This window comes from Myotis daubentonii, chromosome 4, assembly GCF_963259705.1.
Source record: "Myotis daubentonii chromosome 4, mMyoDau2.1, whole genome shotgun sequence".
NCBI classification, from domain to species: Eukaryota; Metazoa; Chordata; class Mammalia; order Chiroptera; family Vespertilionidae; genus Myotis; species Myotis daubentonii.
Window position 1 is genome coordinate 115,706,946 of NC_081843.1, and position 18,451 is coordinate 115,725,396.

Consider the following 18,451-nt stretch of genomic DNA (forward strand, 5'->3'; position numbering starts at 1 on the left):
CTTCACAGAAAATAAACAGCCTGTGGCCAGTGGGCAGACGGGACAGGGAGGGGCGGGCAGGAGAGCTGTGTCACAGCAGCACATTCTCCAGGAAGGTCCCCAGCAAAGGGGGTGGAGACAACTAGAAAGGCCTCGACCCGTTTAAAACAACAGCCCAAGGGGGGAGGGGAGGAGTAAATAGCCTGTGATCAATCAATCGATTGATCGCTGCTCCGCGTCCCCGCCCTCAGACACCGGCTCTCGACATACATTAAAGGTCTTGTTTCTGCCAGGCCGCATGTCTCCCAGCCGTTGCTTGAATTCGGACAGATGGGGTGGGGGGTGGGGGGCGTGCCCCATTCTCACAGCAGGGTTCCAGGAACCCTGCTGCTCAGTGACTCGGCCAGAGACCCCGAGTGGAACTGTCACTTTTGTTCTCGGCTGGGAACTGTGTTCAGGAGACAATGCTTCTGTTGTAGCCACTCCTCCCGGGCCGGGAAGCACGTGGCGTTGGCCTCTGCCCGGCTGAGCTGTGGGCTTTGCTCAGCTACCTCCACGTGCCCCCCACGGAGGCGGAGGCAGGGCCAGCGTGGCGGGAAGGGCTCCCATCACCCGGGCACTTCCCAGCACTTTCTAGAACCGCAGAGCAGGCCGGGAGGAACGGAGCACCTCAGTTGGAACAGGGCTGCGGGCCTTCCCGGCCAGTGCAGGGGCGCGGGCGTGGGGGGGGGGGTCTCAGGCAGTGTGGTGCCCCCCCCCCCCGACCCCGTGGCTGCCCCTAGATGTTCGGCACAGCGGGAGGCCTCCCGCGGGGCAGCCAGGGGGGACAGAGATGAGAATCAAGCAGCTGGAGGCTGCGCCCCAGCAGCGGTGCCTTCTCGGTGAATTGTCTGATTTGTTAAATTCCGCTTCCTTACAGAGTCCGACGTTTTCTCACCGATAGGTCGCGGCCCATTGGTGAAACGGGAAACCGCCTGCAGAGCTCAGTGCTCCAAGGTGCCCGGGAGCCGGGCGCGTGGATGTGCCAGTGGGAAGTGGGCTTCGCGGAGCTCCTCGGCCACCTGTTCGACGGCAAAGCTCATTTCCTACCGTCGGTCACGACCAAAAACGTCAAAAACACGGACCGCCGTGTCCTTTACGGCAGAGGGGGGTTTTAAGCCGTCGTTATCATCCACTTATTTCTACTCTGTCCGCCGCCATGGCCTTCGCTACGGGAGGTCGGAGCAGGAGCCTCTCAGGGGTTTTATTATCAATTCCTCGAGCTCAGAGCGTGTGTGGTATCCATGCCCATCATGTGCCCGCCCTGCGGTCCCAGGTCATGTGCTCTGGGTACCAGCCCTCCGCTTCCCAGGGACAAGGGCGCCACCTGCTGGGAGAATCGTGTCTTTGTTGGGCGAGCGGGGGAGCTACCAACCCTGTCCTGACTCCTGGCAGGAGGTGCAGATGGCATTACACAGCCCCGGGAACTCCAGGGCGCCCTCCCCGCCTCCCGTCAGCGGAGGGCCGCCGGCTCCGCGGGTGGGCGCGTCCGAGTCCGTCCTCCGGGTTTTCCATGGAACTGGGCTTGGGGTTTCGAGTTTCAGCTCCTCCTCGAAAGCCATCCCGCTGGGCCCTCCCTCCCGGTCCTCCAAGATGGAGCCTCTGGCCGCGCCGCCCCTGCGCTGCTCGGGGCCGAGGGCCAAGGTGCTGGCCGTGCTGCTGTGCCTGGCGCTGTGCGCGGGGACGCTGCTGCTGCTGCAGCTCAGGGCCCGCCCGGCCCGGCCCGGCGGCTTCTACGCCTTCGAGGTGAAGGACGCCGCGGGCCGGCCCGTCTCCCTGGAGAAGTTCAAAGGCAAAGTAAGTCGCTCCTCCTGAGGTCGCTGCCCCTCTGCTTTGCCACGTGTGCTCCCCGCGGAGTCGATTTTCTCAGTCCAGTGGCCGGAGGGTATCATTTATAGCGGAGTGATGTCGTCAGCCGTCAGAGCTCACAGCTCACCTACTTCTAACTGATAGACTCACCATCTGAACGGCTTTCACTAAAACGCTGCATCGATGCTTTAGGTTGTTTAGGACATTCTGGTGCCTGTGATGTGACTGTGGAGACACCAGCATTGGACGCACTCTATCGATGGGCATCTTTCTTAAAACACCCTCCTGAGCACCTGGTGCCTTTAACGGGGCGGGGGGGGGGGGGTCTGCCTGCGTCTCCACGGGGCATCCAGGCCCGGGCCCCATCGGTCGGGAGTGCCCAGCTGTGACATAGCCCTCTCCCCGGCCGCGTTCCCCCGGTTAGGGCTTCTTTCAGCGGCTGGCAGAGCCCTTCTCTGGTCTCTTCCCTGCTTCACTTTCTGTTCGGCTGTTTTCTCTTCCCGGGAGGTCACGCTAGTTGCCAACGTGGCCAGCGACTGCCGGCTCACCGACAGCAACTACCTGGCGCTGCAGGCGCTGCACCGCGAGTTCGGGCCCTTCCACTTCAGCGTGCTGGCCTTCCCCTGCAACCAGTTCGGGGAGGCCGAGCCCCGGCCCAGCAGGGAGGTCGTGTCCTTCGCCAGGAGCACCTACGGAGTCACCTTCCCCATCTTCCACAAGATTAAGATCCTGGGGCCCGAAGCAGAGCCCGCATTCCGCTTCCTTGTGGGTGAGTGCCTCCCCGCCGCCCCATGGGAAGCTTTCATTTCGAAACCGGACCACTGTCCGACCTCATGTCTTCTAAGACCGCAGAGCGCCAAAATGCCCTCCTTTCGAGCCTTCTGGAAGTTAGGCTTCCCTGAAATCGACGCTTTGGCTTCTTGGATGACGAAACCAACCCATCCCACTGTATCTTACTCCTTATGGTCATTTCACTGACCATGTTGCTTGAGAAGTGGCCACGGAGCCCCCTGGTCTTGAAGTGGGCTTTGGGCCGGCCCCTCCCGTGAACAGTGCAGAGCCCTGTCGTCCGCACTTACGTCCGCGCTGGATTTCATGTTCCTCAAGGAGGAATAATACTCAGTTTACCGGGTTTTTGCTAAAATTCAAAACAGCATAGAACCCTCTTTTGGAGGAAGCAGCGCTGGGCCGTGTCTGCAGTCGGGCTGGCGGCAGGAGTCTGGGAGCAGAAAGGCCGTGAGGGTGAGTGACTGAGGCACAGGCTTTGGCCCAGCTCGAGCCCCGGCCTTTGCTGTGCGGCTTCAGGCACATCGCTGGCCTTCTCTGTGCCTGTTTCGTTTGTAAAGTGAGATGATCACTGTGTGTGTCCACCCCCTCAGGTCGCTTGGGGGATGGGTTACGGTGAGAGTGAAGGACTGTCCCCTGCCTGCCCGGCCGACTCAGTTCCTTCAGGTGCCGTCCTCTCATCCAAGGAGGCAGCCGGGTCCTCGGCCGTTTTCCCTGCAGGTCACTGGGCCCCGTGTGCAGAGCAGACACAGAAGCGACTACGGGCTGCACTGTATCACCTGTCACCTAGGCGCCCTCGCTGGCTCTCCTCCAGCACAAAGCATCTCCGCCTCTGAAAGCTGCTCCTCCCGCCCCCTCCTCCGTTTCTGAGAGGAGAGCTAGCCCCTGTCTCTGCCTCGTCCCTCCACTCCCCTCCTCGCACGCTGTGTCCGGCTGTCACGCCCCTGCTGACCAGGTGGTCCCGCCTCCTCTTCCCCCCTGCAGCGTCCTCCTTCCCACCCACCCTCACCCTGCTGACCCCCGGGATTCTCCTGAAATCACGTGGGCTCTTCCTACTCTGCCCTCTCCTGGGCGAGGTCGGCCTCCTATGCCAGAAGCCTCAGGTCCAGCTCCTCCTCCCATCGGGTGTCGCCTACGCCCGGTCCTCCCCCAGCCGTCGCTCCGGGCTCCCCCTCACTGGCCATGACACCTGTGCGTGGACCTCCACTTTCCTCATCTGCAAAATGGGCAGAATGACGCCGCCCACCTCCCAGGGCTGCTGGAGAGCGCACAGGCGGTCCATTTAGAGCACCGAGCAGCTGCCAGGCATACAGCAGGCACTTGATAAATTTCAGTTATGTTTTTTCTCAGGCCAGTCAATAACAACGCGCATAAATCCGGGGTGATATGAGAAAAATCTACATTTCTCATGTAAATTAAAAAGCATCAAAAGGGTGTCACAATTTCTCAAAACATGGTTATTTTAAATGTCTTACCATTTTCAGCTATGTAATAGGTAACAATATGAAAAACATATTTAATATGAAAAGTACCCTACACATTCCCTTTACAAAGGACTTTTAAAATATCATTTTATCTTTTAAAATGTTAAGAAACTGAAAGCTTTGAGCTGGTGACAAGGTGATTTTTTGTTTAGATCAGCAGATCTGAAATCAGTCACTTTAGCTCAGCGGAGCGTTGGTGGAGTCGCCGACTATAGAGGAATCGGGTTCCTCGGGTCTCGCGTTGGCTTGGTTTGGCGCTTTGCTTTTTGTCTGTGATGTGATGGCAACCCTAGAGGCTGATTCTAAAGTGGGAAGGTCCTACCAGAACGGAAAATCTGGACAAAAAATGAAACCACTCCTGAAAGTGAAGATGTATCCTTATCTTCCAGATTCTTCCAACAAGGAGCCGAGGTGGAACTTCTGGAAGTACCTGGTCAGCCCCGAGGGCCGCGTGGTCAGGTCCTGGAGGCCCGAGGAGCCCGTGGACGCCATCCGGCCTGAGGTGGCCGATCTGATCCGGCAGATGATCATTCGGAAGAGGGAGGACCTCTGAGAAGGCAGGAGTCGCCGCCACACAGTCCTAGCCCAGTGTCTGTCTCCTCGGCGGGCGGCGCGGCCCGAGTGCAAACCCGGGCGGGCAAGGCGGGCGCTGCGGGGCTTCTTGCGGCCGTGCTCCTGATGAGCGTCCCAGAGCAAACACAGGGCGTCCGGGGCCCCCGGGGCGCACTAGGCCCTGTGGCCGCACCGAGCGAGCAGGACGGCCCCCGCGTGCGTCATGTCCTGTTGCTCGACACTCCCTAGGCCCCTCCTGGACGTGCCACACAGACCACCGAGCGCCAGACACCGTGCGACTGAAATGTGTAACTAACTGTAAATGACCGTTTTTATGTAATAAAACACAAAATAAACGTTATAAAGTACATATACATTTAGATCCAAACCCTTATATTTGGGGTTTTTTTTCATGTACTGAATTTTTTTTTTTAATGTACAAGTTCATAGTATGATTTTTAAAATATATTTTGATTTTTTACAGAGAAGAAGGGAGAGGGATAGAGAGTTAGAAACATCGATGAGAAACATCGATCAGCTGCCTCCTGCACACTCCCCACTGGGGATGTGCCCGCAACCAAGGTCCATGCCCTTGACTGGAATCAAACCCGGGGCCCTTCAGTCTGCAGGCCGACGCTCTATCCACTGAGCCAAGCCGGTTAGGGCAGTGTGCTTTATTTTTTAATTCTTTATTGTTGAAAGCATTACATATGTCCCCCTTCCGCCCCCCACCCCTTCCAGCCGCCCCTGCTCCCGCCCCAGGCCCTCAGCACGTAGTATGTTTTATCACATCTGGCCAAATAGTCATTATAAATGACATCATCATCACAGTATCTGAAAAGGCCTTCGTCACTTTCAATATTTCACTATTATTTTCCAGGAGACACTCAAGTTCCATGAAGACAGGATTAACAGTCTGAGTCGGTCTTTTCTTCTGAGTGAAAGCCCCAAGTGTAAGGAAAAAGCCATGAGTTTCTGGTCATGTAACTGGAGCCCTTTTCGGTTGATGTTGGTCGCTAATCTGTAGACTGGCCACTTGGGAAGAACTCACTGTGACATCATCTGACCGTGGACATCGTACGCATCACCCCCAGAGCAGCGCTCTGCGCAGAGGGGCGCCTGCAGGGGCCCAGTCCAGCACGGGCGACCGGCCTCCTCAGTCACGCCGTCCAGTTCTGTGAGCCTCGTCGTTATCGGTGAGGCTGCCACGCTGGTGAGGTTAGTGGCTGCGCCCTGAAATACTCATTTCGTGAAAGAGATATGGAAGCAGGAGGCCCACCCAGCGTGGCTCAGGGGTTGAGCGTTGACCTAGGAACCAGGAGGTCAGGGCACAAGCCCGAGATGTGGGCTCAATCCCCAGCGTGGGGCGTGCCCTGACCAGGCATCAAACCGTGACCTCCTGGTTCCTAGGTCAACGCTCAACCACTGAGCCGCACGGGCCGGGCCTCATTCCTTAACTGTAGCCCATACAGCATACACCCAGCGGCAGCTGGTAGGTGACTCGGTGTGTCTGCAGCACGTGCACATACATGTGTGCATTTCCCACCTGTAATGCCTGTGACATCCATGCAGTGGGGCTGGTCAAGGTTGAAGAACCCACTCTGCATCTGCCCGTTTCCCTGGTGCCAGTGCTCCCACGTGCCAGTCTCGACCTGCCCACGGCTTCCTGACTGGCGGGCAGAATTCCTGCGAATTTCACAGTTGGTTCTCGGGAGCTGCTGCGAGCAGCCTCCAGCTCACCCACAGGTTCCACCAGGCCCTCCAGAGAGGGAGCTAGGGCCACAGCACCACGACGCTTCATGTCCACCCTCACTGGCATTTTATGGGAAGAGCTGCAGACAACACCCCCGTGTCAGGCTGTGGCCTGAGGGCCTGGCGGACTGTCCGCAGGCAGGAAACTCTGCACCAACGGAGAAGCAACAGCCACTGACCCCCGGAAACAAAGCTGTCTCCGGCGGTGCCTCCCTAAGGACCTCCACTGCCCTGAAAGCCTGCCTGGCACCCCTAAACCAGCCCTGGGCAGACTACGGCCCCGGCCCGTTGGGCTGGTCTATCCGGCCCGCGGAGCCCAAAGAGCGGAGGGTTCTCCTGCTCTCCCCTCCGCTCCTTCACCAGCAGCAGCGTTACCATGGCAACGTCGGGAAACACGGCCGGCCGCAGCTCCTCCTTCTGAGTCCAGTTTAAGAACCCACTGTGGCCCCCCCTACAAACGCTGGCGAGAGGTCCCTGGACCGAAGGTCACACTCCCTCCTGCTTCTCCGAAAGAACACGGAGCCCTATGGGCGGGGCTGGTAGGGGAGCGCTGTGCACACTGATTCCCGCAGCCGGATTTCGGCTTTGCCTTGGAACTAATTACACGTCACCACTCTCCCCCACTCCCCTCCCCTCCTTGCAAAGGCCACGCCTTCAGAGGGAATAAAGAGCAGCAAGGAATTAGGAGCCCTCCCGAGGGTAAGGGTAGCGTAGGGTGAAAGCACAGGGGCTGCCCAAAGAGAAAACACCCGGGAGATAACACTCCCCATCGGCAGGGCCTCCCCCTCCTCCCCCTTCCTCCTCCCCCCTCCTCCCCCACCCCCTCCCTCCTCCTCCCCTCTTCCCTTCCCCTTCCTCTTCCTCCTCCTACTCCCCTTGCCCTCCCCCTCCCCCTCCTCCTCCCCCTTCCCCTCCCCCTCCCCCTCCTCCATTAAGCTACCTCCCTCCTTTTCCTTCAGGGTCCCAGGCCATGCCTCCCTCTCTCTCCCTCTCGCTCACAGGGAGACATTTCCTTGTGAACTCATGTCCTCATTCTCCTCCTCACTCACGCTCTCCTTCATTTCTCTTCATTTGATTCCACTTTCCCTCCTTTCTCATCATCTCAGTATGGAACTGAAGAGCAACTGTAAACACACATTCTCTTTATTCAGTATAAATGTTGGCATTTTACGTTCGGCTCTTTAGTTTACAAAAATTAAAACACAAAGGCCAAGCCTTCTAAATTGAGTAGGTTTTATTTTTATCAACAGCTCAGTGACTTTCTATGAAAAATAACAAGCTGCAATTTCACCTTTAAGAAAACAATACTCATGCAGACGGGCTAGTTAAACACAAAGATCCAGCAAATGGAATGATATTGGACAAAAAGAGGGTGAGATTTTAGAGCAGCAAAATGCACAGGAATGAAATTACAGGCATCTATTAACCCACGGTTCTAGAACTGTTTACATTTAAGTAAGAATAAAGGTTATTTTACCAATGACTTATAACCAGCACAGTAGAGAATGTGATGTGTTTCTCAGATCTCACTTAGGGGGTACCCATTGCCCGGACCACCAGTCAGTTCTATGAACACCAGCCACTGCCCACGTGCGCGCCCTGCACGGCTGGGACCCAGCACAGCCTGGCCCCACTCCAGGCCTCAAGGGAAGGAGAAAACACTTACAATCATATGGTCTGCTCAGCGCTTCCCCCTCCACCAGCCACACCTCTGCTCACTTCCAAATACGAGTCTGAGACTTCACAGAAAATGAAGACAAAGTTGAGGCCTAAAGTATTAGAGCCTCCACAGCATGGCCTGGGATTTGTGAGGAATCGGAGTAGCTCTCTCCCACATGGATCTCTCTGTTACTTTGAGTCACTGAACAGCAATCGTGAGTCCACTGTGCTTATCTGCTGGGTCGTGGCAAGAGGCCCACACACCTTCCAGGTTCAGTGACGCTCGATGCTGTGTACGCGCAATGAGGTAGCAGTTGCATGTTAGCTGATGTCATCCACACACCGACCAGCTAACAATACACTGCCAGCCCATCACACACAGGCCAGCGCGGCGGCAGCGGCGGCAGCCAGGAGAATGTACCCGAAGCAGGTGGCAGGGCCCTCACGGCTGCTGAGTGGGCCCCACGCAGCCACGAGCCAGGCACCGCCCGCCTGCCTCGGTCCCCCTGCTTTTCACAGCTGTGAGGTCACCGAGGCTGAATGTCGTGGAACATGGGCAGAACTTAAATCCTAACAGCCACACTGAAGAAAGCATAGAAAACGTATTCCTCCACAACCGTTGCAAGAAACAAAACCAATTTCATTTAATCTAATCAAAACTTATAAAGCTTTCAAAATGCTTACTTTAGGTCTTCCAGATTAAAAGCCTGGATATGGGAATAGGTCACTGGAGTACAGGTGAATTTTAAAAGTTATACTTAACTATGCACAGCTTTTCCAACTACTTCTCTTTGCCAAGACCACGGTCACCTGTGTTAGGCAGTGAAGCTGGCCCAGGACACAGCTCAGCTAGGTGGGGGAGGGGTGATATTAACGTATTCAGGGGATTGAATAACTTCCATGCTATCTGTTTGCTCCCATCACAGAGGCATTCATCACTGCGTTCTGCAAGTGCTCACTTTATACTTTCACCACTTATAGAAAAATTATAAAATATGGTGCTGGGTTGAAACTACGACCTGTGTGTAAAGATGAAAGGGGTGTGAACTACTGGCCTGGAGAAGTGAAAGGTGGAGAGATGGAAAGCACCTGAGGCTGGTTTATGTGGGAAAACGCGAGAAAAAGGCACTCGGGTGTGTCTTCTTACTCGCCGGTGAAAGCCCTGCACTGGATCAGCGGGGCAATGAAGGCCGTGCCAACGAGGCCGTGGGTGACGCCACGTCTCGCCACCAGGTGGCACCATCCCCCCTTTGAGGCTGAGCTGTGGGCGCGGCAGAGGGGCGCGCACGCAGCCGCTGTTCGGAGGCAACGACAGCCGCTAGCGATGCACTGCCTGCCTGGCGCACCCGGCGGCGAGCGCAGAGCCGTGCGCCCGGGACCGGCGGCTTCTTGCAGAATCCTCGTCAGCGTGTAGTTAGTTAGACCCTCCGGTCCGTGACACCACAGAGCAGCCCCCGCCCCACACATGCCTTCAGCGAGAGCGAGTGGGCGCGAGCTCAGAGAGACACACAGACACCCCGCGCACCCCTCGCCCCCGCCGCGCACTCACCGGGGAGCCGCGGCCTCTCCTGCTTCTGCTCGGCGCCTCCGCGTGACCTTCTCCTTTGAAAACACAAACACGTGGGGAGAGAAACTGCCCGGAACATCCCGGCGGCGGGGACTTTTCCAAATCCGCCCCCGGAACGCAGCGGTCACCCCGCGAGGCTGGGGTCGCGGCTGGGCTGTGCGCCCGGTTCTACCGAGAATCACCAGGCGCCTTCGACACGGCCCCGGGGAAGCGGGGATCGCAGCCGACTCACCCCCAGCGTCTCCTCCGCGGCGGGACCCTCCGCGGGGCGGGCAGGTTGCGCTCCACCCGGGGAGCCGCCGACCCCGGGCGCCCCGGGTCTGCAGTGTGGACGCCTCGCTCACGCCTGTGGCGAGTCTTGTACCGGGGCCCCCGGTCCCCGCACCGGCCCCCGCCCAGCTCCTAGGACGGGTCCCGCCTGCGCCCTTTAAAAAGCCGGCCCGGCGGCCTCCGGCGCGGGAATCCCCTCTCCGGCGTCTCATTGGCCGGAGCTGCGGTGACGTCAGAGCCGGGAGGGCTTCCCCCGCGGACGCCCCGCCCCCGCCCCGCGGCCGGGCCCCAGCGCGCGCTCGGGGCGCCAAGCTTTGCCGCGGGCGCGGGCGCGGGGGGCGGGCTGGCCGGGCGCCGAGGCGGTGCCGGCGGCGGGGACGCGGTACCTGGGGGGTCACGCTCTTCCACGCCCGGCGGCCAAAGCGTTCGCGCCGGCCTTCCCAGCCCCGCCCACCCGGAGGCACGGCCCCGTGCGCGCCCCCGCTCTCCCTCCGTCTGCGGGCCGGACCCCGGGCTGACGGGGCGGGGCGCCGACACCCGCTCTCCGCCGCCCTCGCCCGGGGCGGCTCCTGCCTCTCCCCCCAAAACCCGGGGCTGGGGGCGGGGACGGGAGGGCTGGTCGGGAGCGCGGAGCGGCGGGGAAGCCGGGCGGACGGGGCTCCGGGACCGGGAGGGGCCGGGGCCGGCACCGGGGCTGCGGGCGGGGTGCGGGGAGCGACGGGGGCCGGAGGGCCGGAGCGCCTTTCCCCCGCGCCCTCCCGCTGGACTCGGCGGCGCTGGCTCTAAGGCAGCGCGTGCGTCTGCATTTTCCTGGGGAAACGCGTCCGGGGTGCGGGCATCGGAGAGAGGTTCCCTCCGAGTTCTGCGGGCGCGGCGGCGGCGCGGGGCTGAGCCGGCTTCCACCCTCGGACGCGAGGAGGGAAGCGCTGCTGGGGCGACTTACCCTCCACGGGCTGGTTGTCCACGTGCTCCGGAGCCGGCACCGGAGGGCGTCCCGTGTCACCCCGAACCGGCGCCCCTGCGGTGCGTTAGGGGGCCCGCGGCCCGGCTCCCAGCCAGTCCTTGCGGCAAACGTCCAAGCGAAGTAAAGTGAACTGTCCCTGGGTGAGAGCCGGCCCTACTGTTCATGAAAGGATCAGTTTTGCAAATGTCAGCTAAAAACAGCGACACTTTGGCGTGATAGTGAAGACTTTTCCTTCGTTCTGCTTCTAAAGACCATTTTACATTTACCCATTTGTAAGCCCAGGTTCAAGGAGCCGTAAAGCCCAGACCCATTAACGGGCTTGGACATCCGTGCCAATTGGGATTATTTTAGAGTCCACGTTTTCACAAGGACTAAGAATAGCAAATCGCTCGTTTAGAATTCAATTATCGGTAATACATGCATAAAGTCCAATTTAGCTGCTAATTCCACAGCATATCGCACAACCTCCAAATGCCTTTTCCCTAAGGGAAAGTAGAAAAAATGTCCAATGTCTCCATTTAAAATGTCACTGTGCGTTTAAATATTCAGAATAAAATTGAACACTAGAATGATGAAATCAGAAAAAAAAACATTGCCATTTGGCAAACACCGCAGCGCGGCTGCAGTGGGAACCAGGAATGTGCTGGAACTCCGTGCAGGCGGTGAGGACACCTGCCTCCTTTGCTTAAACAGAAAAATCACAGCTTTTCACGGCACCAGGTGGCAGACACCACCTTCACCAGGTCACCAGGCAATGTCGCCACAAACGACACAACACGCTGACGCTGTGTGCCCCTGGGTACGATGCATACATCATTCTTGTGGTATTTTTTGGCCAGAAATACATAAACTGAGTTTAAAATTGAGAAAATACTAAGCAAACCCAAATTAAAGGAATTCAAAAAAAATAAGTGGCCAACTGTACCCTTCAAACATGTCAATCATGAATATTTGTCACAGATCAGGGGAGACGAAGTACATGTGACAACCTGGCGCCTGGCGGGGCTCTGGACTGAATCCGGGCCGGAAAGGGGCATTGCCGGTAGTGTAGAAGCTGGGGTGACCGCTGTAGAGTAGCTGGGAGAGTAGCGCTCATTTCCCAGGTGTGATCAGTGTGCTCTGGGTCGGTTAAATGTCGGTATTTAGGGAAGCTGGGTATGTGGCGGAATTCTTTGTAACACGTTTGTAGCCTTTGCCCAAGTCAAATTGTTTCAAAGTGTAAACTTACAATTAAAAGGCACCGAGCATCCTGGGGTCACATGAGCACTAGGAACACCTGTTGGCGAGAACCTGGAAACACAGGAACTCCTTTATGCTGATCTGCACCAACTGAGGTCACGGTCACCCGCCCAGATGCGGGGAGGGACTCGCTGCCCTTTGAGGAGGTTGCAGGGGGATTGGGTCTGAGGACAGGGAAGCCCGGGATTTTGAGAAAAGTGAGCGGAGAGGCCGTGCCGCAGCGAGGAGGACGGACGAGGGGCTGCGGGCAGGTCTCCTGGGCTCCCCCTGGGGGCGAGGAGCCGGTCAGGTCCCCTAGGGACGGGGTACCCAGACCTCCCCAGCGCGAGCTTCCCGTCCATCACGGGGTGACTGCCTTACTGATACAATGGGAACCGTCTCTGCTGTACCCGCCGCCCCGGGTGAGCCCGCCCTCCCCTTCCCGTTCTGGGTTCCCCCGCCCCCCCGCCACCTACTACCGGCGCTCACGGGTGGCGGGCTGTGAGCCTGAGAACCACCCGCAGAAACGGACCTACGGGCTCGGGTGGCGGCCTGCGGTCTCTGCTCCCCGCGTCCGCCGCTTTTCCGGAGCCGCCAGCCCAGCTCTCCGCACCCCAAGCGCCACCAACGGCCGTTCGCGCGCCCCCCGCGCGGCGGCTGCTCTCGCTGCGCCCCGTCCCGCGCGCCCACCCGCCCGTCCCGCGCGCCCACCCGCCGGCCGCAGGGACCGTTGGCCTCTCAACCGTCCCCCTGGCACGCGCCCCGCCAAGAGCGGGTGGGGGTGGGGGCCCGCGCGGCGGGATGGCCGGGCTCCAGCGCGGGTGGGACGCGAGGCTGGGCGCGGAGGGCGGGGGGCGGGAGGCGGGGGGACCGCTGATCCTGGAAATGGCACCTCGGAGCCGTCTGCTCCGCTGAACCCGGGCTCTGATAGCGCTGGGAGTGGGGAGGGGGAGAAAGAGGGGGAGGGGATCGGGGAGGGAGGGGTGGGCCCTCCTCGCTCAGACACCGGCCTCCCCAGCCCGCGCCTGGGAATTGAAGTCCCCGAAGTAATGGCGCATCCTCTCAGACCACAGGCCCGTTTCTTCCGTCGGAGGCGTCTCCCTGGACGCTCACCCTCCTGCCTGGCCCCCAGGAGGGTCGGGCCTGGGTGCGTGTCCCTCTCACCCCAGTTAAGCGGGAGGCACAGCTGGCCCCGCTTACAGGGTAACTGGGCGCTTCGCCTCCAAGCCCGCATCTTCCTTACGCGCTCCCCTCCTCCTGCCCCGGGGCTACCGCAGGCCCTTCCCGCCACGTTGGGGAGCGGAAGGCGAGCATCAAACTGGAATTAGTGCAAACCTGCCTGATGGACGAAGGGGTGGGGAACTGCGGGTTCCACAGCCGCCGCCCCTCCCAGTCTGATGGCGACCCGCACGCCCACTGGGACCAGGAGCCCTCATCCCAGCAGCTCGGGAGGCCTCCCCCCTCCTCGCTCGGGTCACTTCATCTGACCTGCGCTGGTGCCTTAACCAAGGTTTCATCCTATGGGTGTATTGTAAAATAGGTGATCGCTCAATTCCGTGTTGCACTCCATGGAACGGGAAACTTCCTCATGAGACGGGTTCAAGGAGCGCAGGTGATCAAGGGGGACTGTTAAACCTCTTGGAGATAAAAATGGATAATGTATATGTGAGGCTCTAAGTACGATGTTCCAAAGGAAACTCAATTAGAAACCATTCACTTCTAATCCGTTTTTAATTGGAGTTTTAATCACAATGTCAAAGCCCACATGTCGGGTTCTGCACGGAACGCAGCCCGGCGGCGAGAATCAGCGCAGACAGTGGGGTGATGAGCAGCTATCCTAACGGGCCTGACCTTGAGGTCCTTGGCCCCGCCCCATCCCGCAGGAGCTGGGTGAGCTGCAGTCTCCCTCCCGCAGGGGGCGCTGTGAGCGCGGAGCAGCGATCCGCTCTGATCGCATCTTACTCCGGAACCTGCCTGGGGCGACCTCCTTGGGTTCCGCCAGTGCAGGGGATACGGGTCTGTTACCCAGATGCCTTCCACCCTCCTCATCGCTCTTTTCCCTCCATTGGGATTCTCCCTCCCCCATCTGGGGATTAGATCGATGGCCTAATAAATGTATTGCCCAATAAACCTACTGTAACTGCACCCTTTAACTTGTTGAGTGAGTTTTTATATTAAGATACTGTTTTCCTTTAAAAAGCTAACAGCTAAGATGTATTGAATGTTAACTACGTCAGCCCCTGCACCAAGCACTGCATACACTACACCACTTTCACACATACTTCAGCTGCGGAATAAAGAACGGAGCGATTTTAAAAGAATATTTGGCCCTGGCCGGTGTGGCTCAGGGGATAGAGCGTGGGCCTGTGGACTGAAAGGTCCCAGGTTCGATTCCGACCAAGGGCACATGCCTGGTTGTGGGCTCCATCCCCAGTAGGGGGCGTGCAGGAGGCAGCCAATCAATGATTCTCATCATTGTTGTTTTTATCTCTCCTTCCTTCCTCTCTGAAATCAATAAAAATATATTTTTTTAAAATGCCAGAAAACTTGCATTGAACCTCTTTATGGAGAACTTGCCCCTGGGTTGCAGGACTGTCCAGTCATCACGCGTAAAGGAAACACTGCCAAACATGCTTGCCCAGTAAGCAAACATACCTGTGTACACACGGAAGCAGCCAGCCACCGTTTCCTACAGCTCAACTGAGCAACTGGGTCAAAATTTCCACACAATGTGCTTACACTTTGGTGACATATACACATGGACTCGATTTACTAGAGTGAGGCCGTGAGGAGCTGTCAGTCCTCCAGGCATAGACACAGAAGCACAGGTGCTCCCAGGGGCTCACACTCATATGCTGGCATTTATGAAAATCAGCATAGTGACTGTGGGCAGGACTGACTCACTGCTCTCTCTTCCTTTGAGATGCCATAACTACACTCCACTCCTGTGCAGTCATTTCTCCTCACATGCCCTGCTGCGGGCGGGGGCGGGGGCGGGGGGGGGAGATGGAGCAGTGACATCCTGACATCCTGCGGCCTGCTGGCTCTCTGGCTCTCAGACCGGAAGTGGAGAGGAGACAGGCATGATAATGCTAATACTGACGGGCTGGGAGAGCGAGGTGATGAGAATGCCAGCGGATGGGACATTTTCTTCTGGAAGTAAATCTAACGATAGTCATCTGTAAGCTTTTGCTTCTTAAGATTAAATCATTGCAATTCCTATTTCTCAAGCCTTTGTTTACTGCCCTCCGAATCCTCAGGTTTTCATCTTTAGCTTCGACTACGGAACTAAAAACTCGGCCATTTACAGGCCCCAAGGGCTGGATTTTGGAGTTAATGCCTGGTTTCCCTTTTTCCTAGCGTTTTGTTCACTTTGGACTAAGTGCAGAAATGTTCATGATCCCGGAAGATGTCTTAAATATCCAGCCACAGGCATGGGTTAAATAAATCACTCCACATCTATATAGTAAAATGAAGTCAGTGCAATATTTAAGAAATGAGTCATAAAAGAATCATAAATACTGTCAGGTAGGAGAATGTGTGCACGGTGCCATATTCCTGTTCTTTTGCGTATGTATTTGTGTGTGTGCACACCAAATGTCTGGAAGTTTCCATCAGGGCGGCAGGGATGTGTTTATGTTACTCCTTCTGCTTGCAGTTATTGACTTTCCAACAAGAAAAAAAAAATGCTTCATTTTGTAATAAAATTTTCACAATTAAACAAATTTTAGAATCTTTGTTTATTAGCCTAAGAGGCCTAACCTAAAGGAAAGTGTAAATTATTTCTTAAATAACTTCTGACATCTTAGCAGAAATTCGTGAGAGTCAAGCAGGGATAAGGCCGGGCACGTGAGTGACAGGCGGAGAGAGGGGGACAGACACGTGTCCCCGCTGCTCAGAGCGCCCTGAGTCCACAGGAGGCTAAATGCCCCAGGACGTGTGAGCAAACGTAAGAGGATTTGGGGAGGTCGGAGCTCTCTGCACATAACAGCTACGGTTCGCGCAAGGTAGCGCTGCACTTGACCCAATGAACACATCAGCTAGACACAAATGCCATCCTCCTGCTATGCCGGGGCCCTTAGAAGCTCACATTTCTTTATGCCACAACTCCATGAAGCGCCTTCCCCAATAGAGCTGTTTCATTGTCATTTAGCAACTTGCATTCACTTCAAAGTCCTTGTAAAACAGTGGTTCTCCACCTTGGCTGCACATTCGAATCACCTGGGAATCTTTTTAAAATCCTGATTTCTGGGCCTCATCCTCCGGAAATTCTGTTTCTTTGTGATGGGGTGGGGCCACAACATTGGTAACAAAGAAACAGAATTTCCGGATGAGGCCCAGAAATCAGGATTTTGAAAAGATTCCCAGGTGATTCTAATGTGCAGCCAAGGTTGAGAACCACTGTTGTAAAGGGACGTGGAACGCGTGGCTGCATTTCCTCCCCCTGCTCTTGGCGCCCAGCTGCCCTCAGGCTCTCCTGCCCCCAGGGGCCAGCCTCCAGGCCAAGCCGCTCACCTGGGAGTGTTTACTCTAAGCCTGGGTCTCAGCAAAACTTTCCAAATTTAAACACAAACATGTCTTGCTTTCAGGCCAGAGACAAAAGAAGTTAAAGCTGGCGTTTCTGTGAGCAGCAACACCTGTGAGATCTTTATTTGTTGTTGGGCTTGAAGTTTTACACTGTTTGTGCAATACTGGTGCTCACTGCTGGCAAAGTAACCTTCCGGTTTTCCTGTTTAGTTTTGCAGTTTTGCGAAGTGGTCCTTTCCTAAGTCACAGAAAACCCAGCTTCACTCTCTCCCCTCTGGTCTGAAGGGTGTTTGAAGGTCATTCTCCAAACACAGGAGATGTTAGAGGACTGAAAGCCAGCGCCTGGCTGGTGTGGCTCAGTGGTTGAGTGCCGACCTAGGAACAAGGCGGTCAGGGCACATGCTTGCACTGCAGGCTCGATCCTGTCGGGGGCGTGCAGGAGGCATTGGCTGGGCCAGGTTAGCCTGTATGGAGGGTGTTACCATTTGTGAAGTTGATTTGGATCAATTTCCAAGACTCGTGTTGGAAATTTTTCCTTGATTTTATTTTTGTCTGAGATTCCATGAGATGCTCAAACCAAGACAAGGGTTTGAAGAGCATCTGTAAGAGGACACCCATTTTATCCAGCAAATTCTTAGACATTAAGAGGGGAAAGCATGGCGTTCCTTTTACTTAACAGGAGGCCGGAAGCAGCGCCCACATCGCACCGGACTGGCTTCCTCAGCTCACAGGAGACCTTGAGCTAAATGATCCCTGGTGCCGAAACCGGTTTGGCTCAGTGGATAGAGCGTCGGCCTGCGGACTGAAAGGTCCCAGGTTAGATTCCGGTCAAGGGCATGTACCTGGGTTGCGGGCATATCCCCAGTAGGAGATGTGCAGGAGGCAGCTGATCGGTGTTTCTCTCTCATCGATGTTTCTAACTCTCTATCTCTCTCCCTTCCTCTCTGTAAAAAATCAATAAAATATATATTTTAAAAAAATGATCCCTGGTGTTTACCTGTCAGTTTCAAACTCGTCCCTGCCCCCCTCCAAATAGCAATTATTTATTCTATTGGATTAATTTGACTTGAAGGACCATTTCTACATGTAGCTCTTTAGGTGAAGATGCTTATAGATAAGCATTTCCCAGCAGCCACCAGGGTTCCTAACAGAAAGTTCTTCCTCATCCCACTGCAGAACCCAGAGCCAGCCCAGACTTCTCCACGGGCATCACTCCCCAGTGAGCTACTCCTCTCCAGGTGAGCTACTCTTTCCAGGTGAGCCACTCCGCCCTAGGTGAGCTACTCCTCCCCAGGTGCGTTACTCCTCCCCAGGTGAGCTACGCCTTGTGTGGCCTTGAATGCCACACACAAACTGCTGTCTCAGCTGCAACCTCTCCCCTGAATTCCAGGTTCAACCACCAGGAATCAGAGCATGGACACCCTTGGGGGACTGCTGTTCTACCTGCCACCGCCATCTTGGCATGACTCAGGATTATCTCTCACCTCTCTTATCCAGCTGTCCTCAAATGGGTTCTCTGCTTCCACCTTGCTCTCCATGCCCACCCCACTCCAATTGTCCCAAAGAAATCAGAATACTCCAACTAAAATGGAAATATGATCACATAAACTTTTGGCCAAAAGCCTCTAATGGTTTTCCTCTCAGAACAAAGCCCTCATTGCTCTGGCAGCTCAGTTGGTTAGAATGTCATCCCTATACGCCAAAGTGGGTTCCGTCCTAGTCAGGGCACATACAAGGTTCCACCGATGAAGGCATAACAAGTGGAACAACACATTGATGTTTCTCCCCCCCCCCCGCCCCCATCCTCTCTCCAGATCAACTTTTAAAGAAAGGCTTTCTCTTCTA

General features: G+C 56.5%; 1 protein-coding gene across 1 annotated transcript; it reads left to right on the forward strand.

Annotated features, from left to right (window-relative positions):
- Positions 1-1,513: 1,513 nt before the first annotated feature.
- Positions 1,514-5,037, forward strand: GPX8 (glutathione peroxidase 8 (putative)). Its single transcript, XM_059695026.1, has 3 exons — positions 1,514-1,815; positions 2,335-2,596; positions 4,487-5,037. The coding sequence occupies exons 1-3, from the start codon at positions 1,612-1,614 to the stop codon at positions 4,648-4,650; spliced, it is 630 nt and encodes a 209-aa protein (XP_059551009.1). The 5' UTR covers positions 1,514-1,611; the 3' UTR covers positions 4,651-5,037.
- Positions 5,038-18,451: the final 13,414 nt, after the last annotated feature.